Source organism: Triturus cristatus, chromosome 6 (genome assembly GCF_964204655.1).
Source record: "Triturus cristatus chromosome 6, aTriCri1.1, whole genome shotgun sequence".
NCBI lineage: Eukaryota > Metazoa > Chordata > Amphibia > Caudata > Salamandridae > Triturus > Triturus cristatus.
The window spans coordinates 340,722,076-340,738,962 of NC_140589.1; the positions used below are offsets into that span (position 1 = coordinate 340,722,076).

The 16,887-nt window shown below is 46.3% G+C and overlaps 1 protein-coding gene across 1 annotated transcript in view; it reads right to left on the minus strand.

The window, feature by feature from the left end:
* Positions 1-16,887, minus strand: part of TAF1B (TATA-box binding protein associated factor, RNA polymerase I subunit B) — a 1,023,302-nt gene that overhangs the window by 966,535 nt on the left and 39,880 nt on the right. The window contains exon 2 of the mRNA XM_085610722.1: positions 15,342-15,440. Coding sequence (XP_085466848.1) covers positions 15,342-15,440 — 99 coding nt within the window. The remainder of the gene's footprint in view (positions 1-15,341; positions 15,441-16,887) is intronic.

The following is a 16,887-nucleotide window of genomic DNA, read 5'->3' on the forward strand; positions in this document are numbered from 1 at the left end:
TTCCTTTCCCCGGGGGGCTGTTGAAATGGGGGGGGGGGTAAGGGGGGAGCGGGCAGGTTGGAGGTTGGGATGTTGTTCTTAGTTTCATTCTTGATGCACTATATGACATTGCAAAGGCCTTCAGCCTACAAACGGGGCTTTGTAATGCTTGATACATCTTAAGTTTTTCAAAATTACAAAAAGATTTAAACCTATAGTGTTACAGCTGATTTTCTCCCAATATTTATAAGAATTAACAATTCCCAATTCATCCATACCAACATATGAGGAGTAGTTAGAACGATTATGCAGACTTTTGTCCCGGGAACATTAAACGTTGCTTTTGGAAGCGTAGATTTTCAAAAAGTCAGAACCCGCATACTGCTGTAAAGCAACAAGGTGGCTATTTAAAGCTTTCAGAGTTAGATCGAGAATTATAATGTCTCCCACATATAACAGGCACACTGAGTGACTCCAATAACCGGAGGATATCCCAAGCTATTATTCAGGACAACTGGTAGATCAGATGTATAGAGGGAAAATAACAGGGTCAGCAAACAGCCCGGTTTCAAGTAATTTTTTGTTGGAATCCCAGCAGAAAGGCCCCGATCACCTCCTAGCAGGACCTGGCATCAGGTAGAAGAGTGAAACGCAATAATTACGCATAATAAGGTCCCAGTCATCCCCAGTTCATGCAACTTTTCCACAGAGTTTGACGATTAACTTTATCAAACATCGTAGAGAAGTCAATAAAAGCAGCATAAACTGGGGAACCTCTGCCAAACATGTATTTTTCAGCAATAGCCTGCGGTGCTGTAATATTATCCATGGTGCCATGTTTTTTCCTAAAGCCTTTCTGTTCTAATGGTACTAGGGAAGCCTCATTAACCCAGGACTGAAGATGGTCTAGTAGGCACTTTAGTAAATACCTTACCCACGGCATCTAAGAATGCAATTTGTCGTTAGCTATTTGGCAGACTATGGTCCCCCTTTTTAGATCTCGCCTGACCCAGCGCATGCGCTGGTCTGGCGAGACTTATTGAGAGGGCTCCAAAAAGTGCTACCAGGCCAGCCTAGAGCTACAGTGCATGTGCGTGGGCGTGCACGCCGCGCTTGACAGCGATTACTTTCACTTTTTGATGTTTGATCGCGATCACTTTCACTTTCGCGGCCGCTTGGCATAGCCAATAGGTCTCGCTTTTGGGACCTTATAAGTATTTAGTTATGCAACTGTTGCATGGCTAAACACTTATAAGGTCCCAAAGGCGAGACCTATTGGCTATGCCAATGCTTGTTATATAGTGAGACAATAACACTCCTGATCCAGGATGGAAGTGCTGTTGAATTGTCATAGCAGTGTTTAAAAACCGGATATTGAATAGCTGCCCAAAGATTAACTTCACTTTTTATAACCAAAATCAGGACTTCATCCGGACCCATCACACGAGAAGTTCTCAATAAGCTGACTGAAGCCTCAATGTTGTCTCTAGAGAGAGGACCATAACTCACTGCCACAGTCTCATAGCCAAGAAAAAGGCCACCCCAAAAAATCACCTTCTGAGTTGGCTGCATATAACACTGAAACAAAGTTATTCCATAGGTCTTCCCTAATGTGAGAAGGGCGTGATCTCAACCTTGTTCCACAGCAACAGCAATAATTTCCCAAAATGTTCTCAAATTCTTGGTGGATACAGCCTCTCTTAGGTCAATCCACTTATGTTCAGAATCCCGTTTCTTAGTCCAGCTTTTAAAAGTCTTGTTCTCCTTTTCAACACCACTATTAATTTTGCTCTTTCAAACGAAAAGAAGATTAATTGAATCCTAATCAGCCTATTTATTTCTTAGTTCAAGGTAAGAAAAAGTAATTGCGGATGTCTCTGAAATAGCTTTGTATGGGCCCTACAATCCTCACTTACTACCTGTTTCATAAACTAACAAAAAAAACGAATAATATCGGATTGCCAGGTACCTAAATCACTGGTGGTCCTTTCTAAAAGCCCCTTTAGCTTACAAATTTTGACAGGAGGCCAGTGGGTTCTACCCAAGATCTTACTGAAACTGGTACTGAACCCATAACATTTTCACTGCCCCACTAATGCCATGCCAACCTCTGTAAAGCAAATGAGAGCCCTGGGGTCACTAAGTGGCCTATCTATGATTTATAAATCTCAATAATATACAATGAGGTAATCAATTATAGAACCACCCATCAATGAGTAAAATAAGCAGGTGAATCATGATCAAATCTAACATTTGCAATCACGCAGTCATTGTTTCTAGTTAAATTCAGGAGTACCAGACCTCTTTTATCAGTTTTTATTTTTGAAAATTAAGAGGTGGACTTTGCAATACTTTTTCTGCATCAGAGAATAAACCGATAGAGCAGTTAGAAACTTTATAATTCAAATAACCAAGTAAGAAGACCTTGGTATCTACCCCCTCGTCCAAGGCATCATTTATGAAGGAAAACATTGTGGGAAGTACTTTATTATAATGGAAGTTCTTGGGGAAAAGCATTTAGAATTAGGACCGCTCTTTTAGGGAGGAGCATTACAACTAAGGACAAAATATCTATCTAGACCAAAGTTGGAGGGTCACCAGGTTTCCTGAACACAGATCACATCCGCTTTCAAGCAGTTTAAGGAATCCATTTCATCAGGTATATTCAATAAACCAGCTGCATTCCAGGAAACCACTTTAAAACTATTATTAACTGTGTAAACACCAGACCCGAAGCACAGGTGCACTTTAGGGTGCCGGACAACCAATTCAATGTTAGCAAATCATCCTCTGTTGTTGGGAGAGGCCTTATCTCTATAATGTACCGCTTAATAACATCTTTCCCTCCATCCAATACAGAGACCTGTAAGAGTTTTGGATTTACGCCTACGGTCTCATTCCCCGCCAGGGAATGGCACTCATCAAAGGACGGTACAGATTATCATATTGTAGCTCATGTCTTATTTCCCCAAGATACATGTAAAACATCAATCCATCTACACTGGAAGACGTCACAGTTTTGTAAAATCAATTGGCTACTGTCACTGATTGAAATTACACTCTTGCTTTGTTTATCATGGATGAGTGAGATACATTCAGAAGAGAAATATCACTACCCTGAACCCTCACAAGATTCACATTGTCATCAAAACAATATTAACAAGCATTGAAAATGCAATAGGTCTCGCCTTTTATTAAGTTAAAGCCATTTGCTTTGCTATACAATAACATTAGCAAAGCAAATGGCTTTAACTTAATCAAAGGCGAGATCTATTGCATTTTCAATGCTTGTCTATTCCGCCTCTGGTATTTCCCAGTTCAGCTAAAAAGAACCACAGGGCGCGCTAGGATCTCAGGCCTGGATTAGAGAGAGGTTCTCTAAATACGCCAATTACTTCTGAAGAGTAGAAGTGACGGCGCTTTCTGTCGCGGCCGCACTCCTCCCGGAGAAAACATTATACATTGTTAACACGAGAGACGTGCACGCTCAGACATGAAACCCTCCAGCAGCCGCGAGGCGCTGCACGCGGGGAACGGAACACAGGCAGTCCAGTTTAATGCACGTTCCCTTCACCCAGACGACCTGGGGGCGATCAGGGGGTGCCCTCCCTCCGTTAAAGAGTTCCATGCGTGCTTTACTAGGTCTCGCCTGAGCCAGCGCTTTAGCGCTGCTCTCGCAAGAGCTTTTGTAAAAGGGGGATCTGGAAGTGCAAACTAGTGCTTTTCAGGCCTCCAAATACAGTGCATGTGCGCCGGGCGCGCGCACCATTTGGCAGCCTGAAAAGCACTGCCTGATCACTTTTGCGGACACAGCCACCATCTGTCTCCTCCGTCACGGGTCATTAAGTTGCATTCTCCTCTGCCTCCGCCCGATCACTTTAACTTTCACTTTCGTGGCTTGGCTTGTTGTGTTTGTTAAGCTTTACTGTCTGCATGTGCACTGCGAATGAAGCATGTGCTGGCAGGGGTGGCCCCCAGATGCTCCCCTCGCGCCTCCTTCCCGGGTGCTGAGTCAAGACTGCTATCTCCTTCCAAGGCCCGAGGACAAAAGGGAGGAACGGCGTGTGCAGCAGCAGCTGGAAAATCTTCACCCCCGCCCCCCACACTCCCGAGGGAAGCCTCAAGACCTCCCAGACCCCACCCCTCAGGACAAAACTCTTACTTGTCAAAAGGGCTTGTATGGGGTGCGGTGACATCATACGGACGATACCAAGCGAGCGCGTTCATTCGCAGCACACGATCTCGCCTCACTCCACGCCTTCAATATTGCGCTCCTATTTAGCCATATTAACTAGAGATGGCAGTTGCCTCTCACGTCAGTCCATGTCCTTTTCCTAAGTGCCTCTGATTGGAGAAAAAACCGTGCTCCACAGCAATATATGGCAGTGCACGGAACCCACCCTTCCCCGCAATCAAGAATCGGGCTACGTAGCATATAATACGGTCTGAGTCTCCATTATCCGAGATCAACGCTTTTGTAGGAAGTCTACTCCGGAGTAAACCACGCCCAGTTCTGAAGTAAGCAACTTCTTGCGGAAAAATGTTTAGGAAATGTCCGCTCGATATACAATTGCACAAAAATACACAATTAAATACATGGAGGGTATTAATCACAATTAGCACAAGGCTGCGCTGTTGGCAGTTGCGCACAATTTTTAGCGGGAAGAAAACAGAAGCCCAAGTTGGTAAAACAAACGCCTTCCAGGAAAAAAACATGAATGACATTGCTAGTAATCAAAACAAGCATTTGCAATGCAATAGGTCTCGCATTTGCGCGAGTTTGAGCTATTGACATTGCAAATTACAATGCCTTTTATTTTTGTTTTCATTTTTAAAACCTAAATAAAAGGCATTGTCATTTGCAATGTCAATAGCTCAAACTCTGGTAAATGCGAGACCTATTGCATTGCAAATGCTTGTTGTTAAAATCGGTCTGTTGAATTTCAAGTCATGTACGATTAAACACAAATCAATCATACAGTTGTTGCCAGGATAAACGAAAGATCATTTTATAGTAAGGTATAAAAAATAATTCTACACGATTATTAATATAATTCAGCCCACATGTACATTATTTTCTCCGTGTTTTAACTAATGCTACTAATCTATTTAAATAATTATGTACTTTTTAAATACTACTGCAATAAAAAACTACGAAGATATTTAAATACCTGCGCGCTTCTAAAATAATTTTGCAGTTTTAAAGACTTGCGCATTTCTAAAAATAATACAACGTCGTTTGTTAAAACGATTCTTTGATTTGCAGAACTTCTATAAAATTCTTCCCGCTTCTTTTATAATTATGCTAACTCTTAAAACGAATGTACCTACTTTTAAGTAGTAATGCACACTTTCAATCAAATGCACCAATTAAGTAAAGCTTTGTGTTATTATTTTATTTTACTTTAACATTAGTAAAAGTTTCATTTTGTTAAAGGTTCTGTACACGTTTTACCTGCGTGTGTTTTTTTACCTCCATCTTCTTCCGGGTAAAAATACTACCGCAGGCCACTTTCGTCCCACTCCTGTAGGATTCGACTTAAAGCAACCTACCAACAAACGGTCGTGTCAACGCGCAACTTTTCTGAAGAAATAAACAGAATTTACATGATAAAGTTGTGGGGGGGGGGGGGTGAGTGTGTGTGTGATGTAACTGAATTTTAGTCACAGATGTCCTAGGCAGGCACATCAACCCTGAAAGCTTTTGCACTAGACCTAGAACCCGTGGCCGACAGATTTACACGGATCTCTGCAGCAGTTGGCTTAGCTGGACTGGAAGTTATGACACAAAGGTTACACACCATTCCGCGCAACGTGCATTTCAACCCATTAAGCTATTTTACAACCAACCAGCTACACACAAATCTTTGTGGTAGGTGTATTAACCAGCTAGGCTATCCTGATTGGAACCCGTAACATGCGGACTTCTGCAGCAGGTGAAACTCTCTAACTGAGACCGCCAGTTATCTTACGAACAGGACTTATCAGCTGCAGGCCTCACAGCGACACCTGCAGCAGGTGTGTTACCCCTCAGCTGTTTTCCAGAGGATGGACCCCGTGTCCTGCAGATCATAGGAGATGTAACAAGACCCTGAACTTTTTATCTCATATTGCAGCTAGTAATAAACAGACTTTTCGCAGATCTCAGCGGCAGGCGCACTACCCCCTCAGCTATCTTACTGAGGCTGGGTCCCATCTGTGCCCGGCCTTGAGGTCGTGGGAGGCGCGGAAAGCCTTAAAAGGACAGCATGGGAGCTGTAGACTTCTCACACATCCCTGTACGAACGTAATGACCCCTGAAATGTAACCCCCTCTGGAATGTATTAATTTGCCGGAAGTGGACCCTGTGTTCAGAAGTTAGTGTACAAATTACACTGCTCAGTGAATGCACCTCATTCAGACACCTAGGGCCTCATGTAGGTAGCGAAATACCGGTCGGTAACGGCCGATTTTCGGTAAATATGCCGTTACCGACCGGTATTCAGACAAGTGAGATGTAGGAGTCCAAAAACCACTTTTCGGTAAATATGAGGCGGTAAATACCGATTCATAGTTACCGAATTCTAAAATACCGATTCATATTTACCGAATACATAATTAACGAATCGGTAAATATGAAGTGGTAAATATGAAGTGGTAAAAAGTTAAAATGACATGTAGGAGCACTCGGTAATTAAGAAATCCAAGAAAATCGGTAAATAAGAGTCGGTAATTAACACGGATTGAAAGCAGGTGGTAACCAACAACAGTGCAGCTAAGCAATCCCAAAATGCAACAGCGTGGACACCCTGGCAGCTATGTACGTCATTGCAAGGCGCCTACGTCTACAGGCAGCAGGACTGAGGGTTTGGCGACGGAAGGAACGCATCCACAGACAGCGCATCACACTATTCCAGCTGACTGATGCAGAGATACATGAGAGGTACAGGTTACACCCCGAAACCATCATGGACTCAATCAGGGACCCGCACCCACTCCTGGACCAGCCAATAAGAAGGGCGCACGCCATACCCCCACATGTGCAGGTGCTCTGCAGCCCACATCTGCTGGCATCCGGCATTTCTCAGGTGGTGACAGCTGCGGTGGGTGGTGTATCCCAGAGTTGCCTGTCCCGTTCCTTCAGGAATTTCTTCCACCATTATATTGGCTGCATTGATGGGACACACATCCCACTCTGTCCACCAGCTGACACAGAGCACATCTACAGGATCAGGAAGTCCACCCACTCCATCAATGTGCATACCGAATGGAATGATGTTGTGAATGGTCCCGTGGGTGGCAGAACCAAAAGGTGCGCGTATGCTATTTACAACGAGGTCTGCAAGTTGTCGCACAGTGAGGCGGCTTCCAGACTGAGAGCTATTGACCAAGCAAACATGGAGAAGGCCTAAGCCGTTATAGATATTAGCTCTAGCACTCTCACTTCTAGGATTCATACATGAGACAATAGGCACATGCAAGTACACGGCGCATGCAATGTACAAGCCCCGATTTTGGCGTGCGTCCTACGAGGTATCCCAGTGCCTGTGATTACACCTTCTTTCACTGTGCTTGCAAACGGTATTCATTTAATTATGATTAATGAAGTTTGCTGCGGGATGTGAGTGGTAATCCCGTACATAACTGTCTCGCATGAAGTTGTCTGCTACAATACTGTTCTTTTTCCACCCCCGCATGGGCGGCGGGATGTTTCCATCTGGCCTTCGATTCCAACCTTGAAAGCAGAGTCCAACAAGTTGAGCAGTATAGAGCGCCATTGTCCCACAAAGAGGTGCCTTTGACTTCCTCTCGTGAAATATTTGTCCTTCACGTTGCTACTACGCGCACTGAGGAACAGGCGCCTCTGAATACTGACCTCCCCCTGCATTTCGGCTCTTTGATCCAAAGTATTATCAATGCCTCGTCCACGACCGGCCTGGCTCAATTTTTTTTAACATGTGGGGCTCGGGTCTCGTGACCTCTTTCCAAACTATTTTTGGTGTAATTCCGGCATTTGTTCATTCACTGTTCTCGAGCATCTTTGGAGGTGTTCCGCTGCTTCTGGCGCTGGTGGCAGGTGTGCTGCTTTTACTTTTCATACTACGGAATGGCTGCTCCTTCTGTGCCACACGAGCACCTGTCCCGTCTGCATCTTCTTCGTGATAGGATGCTTGACTTCTATGGTACTTTGCCATTGGCGACTTTGAGCCTGGCTTATGGATTATCCTTCAGGTATTCCTACTTCACCTGCGTACAACCTGTATTACACTGCCTGGATTGTCCCTTTGAATGGCCTCTGGATTTGTGCTTGACCAACATGGTGTCTCCGGTGCCGGATTTCGATCGACTGATGCGGCCCTTAGTGTCTCACGAGTTGTCCTGTTCTGGTGTCCGGATCATGGCGTGTGGAGCGGCGCATGGTATCCTGGGTAATTGGGACATCTCAGCGGCAGCCTACGACTTCTTGTCCATGAGCTATTTGGAGGAACATTCCGGGTGCCCTCTGATTGTGCTAGAGGCTCCGTTGGTTGGAGAACACGTATGTTCCTTTTCTTTACTCAATTGGATGGCTGAGACTTTTAGTGGCCCTGGAAACGATTGCTTGTTGGAAGCCGTGGCCACATATGCTGCCTATACATTCATGGATTAACTGGATTGTCGTCCATTGCGCCTGTGCTACTGGACAGCACCCTGGCGCAACATTTATTTCTTTTATTTCTCGTTTTTCTCTTCCTGATGGTCTGCTTGAGTTTTTTACTATACTTGCATTGTGTTTTTTGGAATTGTATGCTGCAATTAATTGGACTGTAGGACTTTGGCGCTGCATTGGTTACGCCCTGTTCTGCTCTGACGAAACTGAACTCTGCGTTCTCTCTTTTCTTGCCTATTACATATTGCTTCGCTCAAGGGGGCGTGTAGTGAGTTCTCCCTGAATACGTACATGCATTGTTCAGTTGGCATAACCACGTTGAATGTTATGTAGCCATATTTGTGTCTTTGCACACGACACTGCGTTTACATGTTCTTTCTTGAATAAACTGCTGACTCGAGACTTCCTTCAGACGAGTGCATTCTGTTGTTCCCATCCCAAGCTCTGCGCAGCGACCTTGGTCTGTACATGCTGTGACACACAGTCTGGAATTTTACACAATGCATGTTTTCCACTCTAGGTTGTTCGACCCACGATTTAGCCATGGCACACGCGCAGCTGCACATACCTGACAGTTGGTGCTTTTCATATCTCAGACATCATGTTTATTATTCAGACCGAAGACGAGCCTTCCTGCGAGGAGACTCCTGATGCTCCTGTGATGTGATTTCACTAAGCTGATCTTTGAGGTATGGGGTCCCCTATTCAAGCCTGAGAGACCTTCTATAATGACATGATTATGATATTGGCTACTTAGTTAAGGGAAGGTGGTAGTATCCTCGGTATTTTCCGATTCGCTAAATACCACCTCGGTATTTACCGATTCGGTGGATACCACCTCGGTATTTACCGATTCGGTGGATACCACCTCGGTATTTACCGATTCGGTGGATACCACCTCGGTATTTACCGATTCGGTGAATTCCGATTCGTATTTACCGAATGTTACCGAATCGGTAACTGGTACCGAATTTTTACCTACATATAACTTACCGGTTCTAATTTACCGATTCGGTACGGCTCGGTATTTATGAACCGGTAAAATTTATTTACCTACATGAGGCCCCAAGTGTAGGCTTGACCCTACACTGCTCTCTGAATGCACCTCATTCTGACACCAAACGTAGGCTTGACCCTACACTGCTCTCTGAATGCACCTCATTCTGACACCAAGCGTAGGCTTGACCCTACACTGCTCTGTGGATGACCCTCATTCTGACACCAAGCATAGGCTTGACCCTACACTGCTCTGTGGATGCACCTCATTCTGACACCAAGCGTAGGCTTGACCCTACACTGCTCTCTGAATGCACCTCATTCTGACACCAAGTATAAGTTTGACCCTACACTGCTCTGTGGATGCCCCTCATTCTGACACCAAGCATAGACTTGACCCTACACTGCTCTGTGAATGCACCTCATTCTGACAAAAAGCATAGGCGTGACTCTACACTGCTCTATGCACCTCATTCTGACACCAAGCGTAGGCTTGACCCTACACTGCTCTGTGAATGCACCTCATTCTGACAGCAAGCATAGGCGTGACCCTACACTGCTCTATGTTCCTCATTCTGACACCAAGCGTAGGCTTGACCCTACACTGCTCTGTGAATGCACCTCATTCGGACAGCAAGCATAGGCGTGATCCTACACTGCTCTGTGAATGCACCTCATTCTGACAGTAAGCATAGGCGTGACCCTACACTGCTCTGTGAATGCACCTCATTCTGACATCATGCATGGGCTTGACCCTACACTGCTCTATGCACCTCATTCTGACACCAAGCATAGGCTTGACCCTGCACTGCTCTGTGGATGCACCTCATTCAGACACCAAGCATGGGCTTGACCCTACACTGCTCTATGCACCTCATTTAGACACCAAGCGTAAGCTTGACCCTGCACTGCTCTCTGAATGCACCTCATTCTGACATCAAGCATAGGCTTGACCCTACATTCCTCTGTGGATGCACCTCATTCTGACACCAAGCATGGGCTTGTCCCTACACTGCTCTGTGGATGCACCTCATTCAGACACCAAGCATAGGCTTGACCCTACACTGCTCTGTGAATGCACCTCATTCTGACACCAAGCGTAGGCTTGACCCTACACTGCTCTGTGAATGCACCTCATTCAGACACCAAGCATGGGCTTGACCCTACACTGCTCTATGCACCTCATTTAGACACCAAGCGTAAGCTTGACCCTGCACTGCTCTCTGAATGCACCTCATTCTGACACCAAGCGTAGGCTTGACCCTTACACTGCTCTGAGGATGCACCTCATTATGACACCAAGCATGGGCTTGACCCTACACTGCTCTGTGAATGCACCTCATTCAGAAACCAAGCATAGGCTTGACCCTTCACTGCTCTGTGGATGCACCTTATTCTGACACCAAGCGTAGGCTTGACCCTACACTGCTCTGTGGATGCACCTCATTCTGCCCACACTCACTATACTGCAATATGACCCCGAGGCTCTTCCAGTGCACCCCATCCGGGTGTCACGCAGACTCACAGCTCTTGCACTGCACTCCGACCCCAGCAAACGGGGCTCTTCCAATGCACCTCGTCCGGGTGTCACGCAGACTCACAGCTCTTGCACTGCACTCCGACCCCAGCAAACGGGGCTCTTCCACTGCACCTCGCCCGGGTGTCACGCAGACTCACAGCTCTTGCACTGCACACCACAACGACCCCAGCACACGGGGCTCTCCCACTGCACCTCGTCCGGGTGTCACGCAGACTTACAGCTCTTGCACTGCACACCACACTGACCCCAGCACACGGGGCTCTTCCAATGCACCTCATCCGGGTGTCACGCAAACTCACAGCTCTTGCACTGCACTCCGACCCCAGCACACGGGGCTCTTCCAGTGCACCTCGCCCGGGTGTCACGCAGACTCACAGCTCTTGCACTGCACTCAGACCCCAGCACACGGGGCTCTTCCACTGCACCTCTCTTGTGGGAGCACCTGAAGCTGGAGCGGCCAGATATGACGGCTCCATAGTAACAATGGCTGCCGGGGAGAGCCATGCTGCCCTCTCAGCAGTGCCCATGCAGGGAGCAGTGGCCAGGCAGGCAGCAGTGGCCAGGCAGGCAGCAGTGGCCAGGCAGGCAGCAGTGCCCAGGTATGGAGCAGGTACGCTCTCCCGTGGTTCTCAGCTTCCTTCTACAGCACTGTCCTGGAGTGCAGCTGTCACCCGCTGAGCAGACTAATCCCAACTCCCGATGCTCCAGGCTCCCCCCACAGCACTGCCCCCGCCTCCAAGAGGCAGCATTGAGTCGGCACACCCCCTCGCACTCCCTGCCCCACACCTTAGGAACCTCCGGGAGTGAGCGTGGAGAAGGCACCCCCCACATCTCCACACCCCTACCCCACTGTGGGACACCAGCCTGCCTGTATCAACAAACTCTCCACTGGGGAAGAAGACATCCAAAAATAGGCAAGGAGGGGGCCCGGCCAGAAACACAAGTAGCAGGGCAGCTAAATTTAGTAGGAGAGAACAGCCCCGCCGGCAGGAGGCTCCGATAGAGCGTCTCTCGTGGAGTGACAGCCCTGGAGGGGCAGGGCAGAGCAGTCTAGGATACAAACAGCGTCCTAAGACACGGTCACAAACACAGACATGTAGTGAGTAACACACGCAAAGCTAGGCACAGACAGTCGGTGACCTAAACACAACCCTCGTCTGCCAGTAAGCTACACACACGCTGACGGCCGGAAAGATAGACGCAAACCCGGAAAGCCAGAAAGATAAACGCAATCCCACAACATCAGAACAGGAGGGGCGGCGGAGGGGGAGCCAGAGCCTTTCTGGATAAAGGTCAGACACGTTAAGCCCCCGGAGCCCCTTAAGCAGGCCCAGAAAAACAGTTCATAAACTGAGGGGCCCGCCCTCCCTCCATTGTCTGAGCTGTGACCAGCGAGAGGTGAAAGTTAAATAACAAGCGCAAAAGTGAAAGGAGTACAAGTGCGAACCATAAACGCAGCCACCGTGGAGCCCCGAGGGAACTGGTCAGGGCGGGCCGCGGGAGGGATTGGGCAACTGTGCGCAGAAATTAATCACATTATTAAAAAGAATTCCAAGCGCACGGGTCAGCCGCGACTGAAGTGTTGGTAGAAACAAAATCAAATAATAAAAATGCTGAAGATGGAGACAGACGCGAGGCTGCAAAAGTGAAAGAGGCTACTGCCTCAGCCCTGTCCTCCCCGTGACCCTGTGCTACAGGCAGCTGGTGACATAAACTAGTAGGGCGTAAAGCAAGCACGAAAGAGAAAGGAGGACCGTGCTGCAGCCGATCTCTTGTCTTTATGGGGCCATGTGTTTAAACACATGGCCCCATAAAGATAAGAAATCGTTTACGACACAGGGAAAGCAGGCTAGCACGTCCAAGTGGGACGGCAGAAAAAGCCAAAGGGAGGCAACACACACAGCTCTTTTCCAATGGCTGGCCACCGTTTAGCATAAACGGTGACACCGGGCAATGGAAAAGAGGGGCGGGGCTTAAGGTCCTTTACTGAAACTCCTCAAAAACATTAAATCTCGCCGAGCGAGCTGCGCATGTGCGCAGCCATGCTAGCCGAGACCTAAAAACGAGTGATTCAAAATTATATCAGAATCAAACATTGCCACAAAAACAAGCAAAGAGGTTACTAAAATCGGCGGGGAAGATTGCACAACACTTCCCCCAGCCTGTCTGTAATTTAAATTGTCTTTTGTGTCACAACAGAAGGGTATAGAAAAAGTGTTAAGCCCGGTTGGCAGCAGAATTATCATCTTCAACTACTAAAGAGTAAGTGACAGAGAAGTCTTGCATTGAAGGATCAACTTCATTGGGCTTTGGTCTATTTGTGTTGCCATAGGTTGTTTTATTCATCTTCTCCTCCTCGGAGTACACTTCTACGTTTTTCTGGAAACTGAGTTTCTTGGTTGCTTCTTAGGGATTCTCTATTGTTTTTTCTTTTTCCGCAGAGAACAGATTTTTTGTTTTTTTCTTCTCTTTGGACAGAGGAGGGGCAGGGACTAATTTGTGCTCACTTTAACATAATCCGAGTTTAAAATAGGAAAAAAGAGTCAATACTGGAGGCAGGGTAGGTTCCATCAGACCTGCAACTGCTGGGTCTGAACAGTAGAGTTGAAATACATTTTTTAGGGAATACCTGGAACTCTCCCATCCCTCCCTGCCACCACCCCAGTCTTCTGATTTTTAATAGCTCTCAGAGGCTTCTTGCACTGAGGTTTGTCGACTTAACTCCCAAAGTCTTTAGGAGACCATTTGGCCGGGGGGGGGGGCTGAGAAGTAGCATCCACCCCTAGATACAGAGGTTTGCCAACTTGTAACACACAATGGTTGGACATGGGCTTTGCCATGGGAGAATGCTAGGGGGCATCCATAACCAAACTAGAGGATTTGCCTTCTCCCCTCCCCTTCTTTTTACCTACTGCGAGACCCAGTGAAAGGAATCTTCCTCTCCTTTTACCGCCATCATAACATTCAGGATTGTTAGGAGAGTATCTTGAATACGATCTGTATTACCAACAGATTTTTCTAGTAAAGCAAGAATAGATGACAGCATTCTTTCTAAACACTGAAGGGATTCAGAGTATTGAACAATGTCTTGGAAGGTTACAGGGAGGGCTCCCAAGTAGTTTTAAATCAGGCGTGGCAAAGATCTCAGGAATGAAGTAATTAGTAATTTTAGTGATGCATATGACTGCAACCGATGAATTCATGATTTTGCACATAAAACTATACGACTATCTTAATTAGAAGTGTGAAAGATAATGCAGTATAGGTATGCCACCGTTTTTTTTAATGTAGGACACAGTTTAATTAAATAGGATGCAGTTTCTGGAGTTCTGCTCATTTATTTCCGGCTCATTTCCCCTTACAATCAGTGACCCGCTGCAAGTCTTCTCTCCCCTACAGATCACCTTGTATGACATAATATTTGGACTATGTTGTATTTTCTTCTGCTGTTTGATTAAAAGTTGTTTTCATATAGATGAGCACTGGACTGGTATTACGTTATATATCTGCTGTTTGCTTGTTGAGTTCTGAACTCTTGTCCCCCCCCATACCCACACATTAGCTCCCTGAGAAGACCGACTGCTCACCCTTGCAACTCTGAGTCAAGTGTGGAAATGGATGTTCTAGGCCCAGTTTGCAGAGCTATAGTAGGACAAATCACAGGACACCCATAGCAAATGATGTCATCCACCACAGTAAAAACAACAAGATGATGGATGCTTGTTTCCGGTCCAGGGAGAACCAGGCCTGGCAGGTCTGGCTGGACTGCTCCCATTGGGAGCAGGGTCAAGACTGATTTGCATATGGGTGGGTCCCAAGTGGAATGGCATGGTGAGCAAAAAAACTATGGACTTGGGCCCAGATCTCTATACTGGGAGTAAATGTTTGACATTTTTCAGAATTCTGTCCATCACTTGTTCTTTTTCCGCTCACCACATTAAAGGAACAGTAGAGCCTGTCTGCCCTCGCCCTCTCCCAAATGGGGTCAATGGCGATCTAGCTTCTCTATAGGATCTTCATCACGTTCTTCCAAGCTGAATAAACTTCGAACAGATACAAAAATGTCCCCTACTATTAAGATCATGGTCTTCTTTCTCTCCAGGTGGCAGTACTGTAGATGACTATGTAAAGGTTTTTATACGCTCATGAGTCCGCATAGCAAATTCCTGATTACTACCATAAAGTAATGCTGCTTACCTCTATCACATTGTGACACGACTTGCAGTAGAACGTGCCCTCATCAGTAAGTCCCCAGTTAACTTCAGAGCACAGGCCGCAGGCCTCTGTGTAATTTCTCTAGTGGAGAAAAAATTACAGTATTAGAACATAAACCTAACTATCCTAGTAAGTTGTACAAGTCGATATTTCAGATAGCTAGTTGGGGATTGTGAAGCTATTGTTTCTCATTGCAAATTCTGCACAATCTAGTATGTTTAGAAGGCAAGCTGCAGACCTTAAAAAGACAGTCTAAACAGACCTTAGGATCAAAATACATAAATATGTGGTGCATGATTAACTGTAAATACTGTATCCAAAATCACCTGAAACAAAAGTTATATGATGGAGCTCCTTTAACGCACTCTTTTTGCAATTTAAATCATGAAACTTTGAAAACCACTCCAAGATTTAGCTAATAAAAATATCTTTATAAATTGGCATAGTGTCTCTTCTAAACACCTAGGGCCCCATTAGGACGGCGGGCGGATCGCCCCCGTCGGGCCAGTGGTAGCCACCGCTGGCCCGGCGGGTCAATCCGCCCGCCATCCATACCTAAAAGACCCCCCGCTACATTAGGATGGCTGGGGGGTCCGTGGTGGACGGAAAGACCGTCCGCTGCTTTTCCGCAGGTCAACTCGTCGACTCGGCGGAAAACATGTATAATATGGGGGCGGTGTTCTGCAAGACACCGCCATCCATATTATGATGATCGCGGCAATTAGTTTTTCCATGTCCCCTCCAACACTGACACTCATTTTATTGTGCCCTCGATGGGTTCTACCGTTCCACAATATAGAATCTGTAACTTGCTGGCGATGGAGTGATGTTCTCCAACTCAAATCTGGTGTGCTGTGAGACTGCCCTTAGGCACTAGGGACCATTAGAACTTCTGCAACCAGTAGTCAAGCACTGAATACCAAACATACACTTCATTGATCCATAGAATAACACCAAAAGCCTTGACCCTGGAGCTCCAAATCTTCAGAAAGTTGAGTTCAGCTGTGTAAAAGGTAGTACAGCTGATAGTTCTGCATTGTAGTGAGTCACTGTCTGCAGTACGATCAGTTTACAAGGGCACTGTGTTAGTGCCCTCCCATTTCTACAAATGCATTTTTAGAGTTTCTCATTGCTCAAATGGGTGTAATTTCTGATATTTATACGTTTACCTCGTGTTCATGGCAAGATTTGGTTTGCGAGTAAGTGTCACTCGTAGTCATTGAAATGTCACTCATAATTACACTGAAATTATGAAAATGTCACACATAAGCAATCTAAATCCTTGGCAGCTATGTTAACAGACCTCTCAACTCAACATTTTGGGCTAGATTTGCAGCTGCAGATTCACTAATATTTGTTAAAATAAATAAGGTTCACTTTTTTCCTGCAGATTTGTGGTTGACGTGTTGCTTTGCGACAGGCCAGGCTAGTGACCTGGAACATGCTGCCCATGGCCAATTTGCAAGCATAACTGGTGCATTGGCACCCAGGACTGGCGTACGACTGGCCACAGGCCGGGCCATACAAC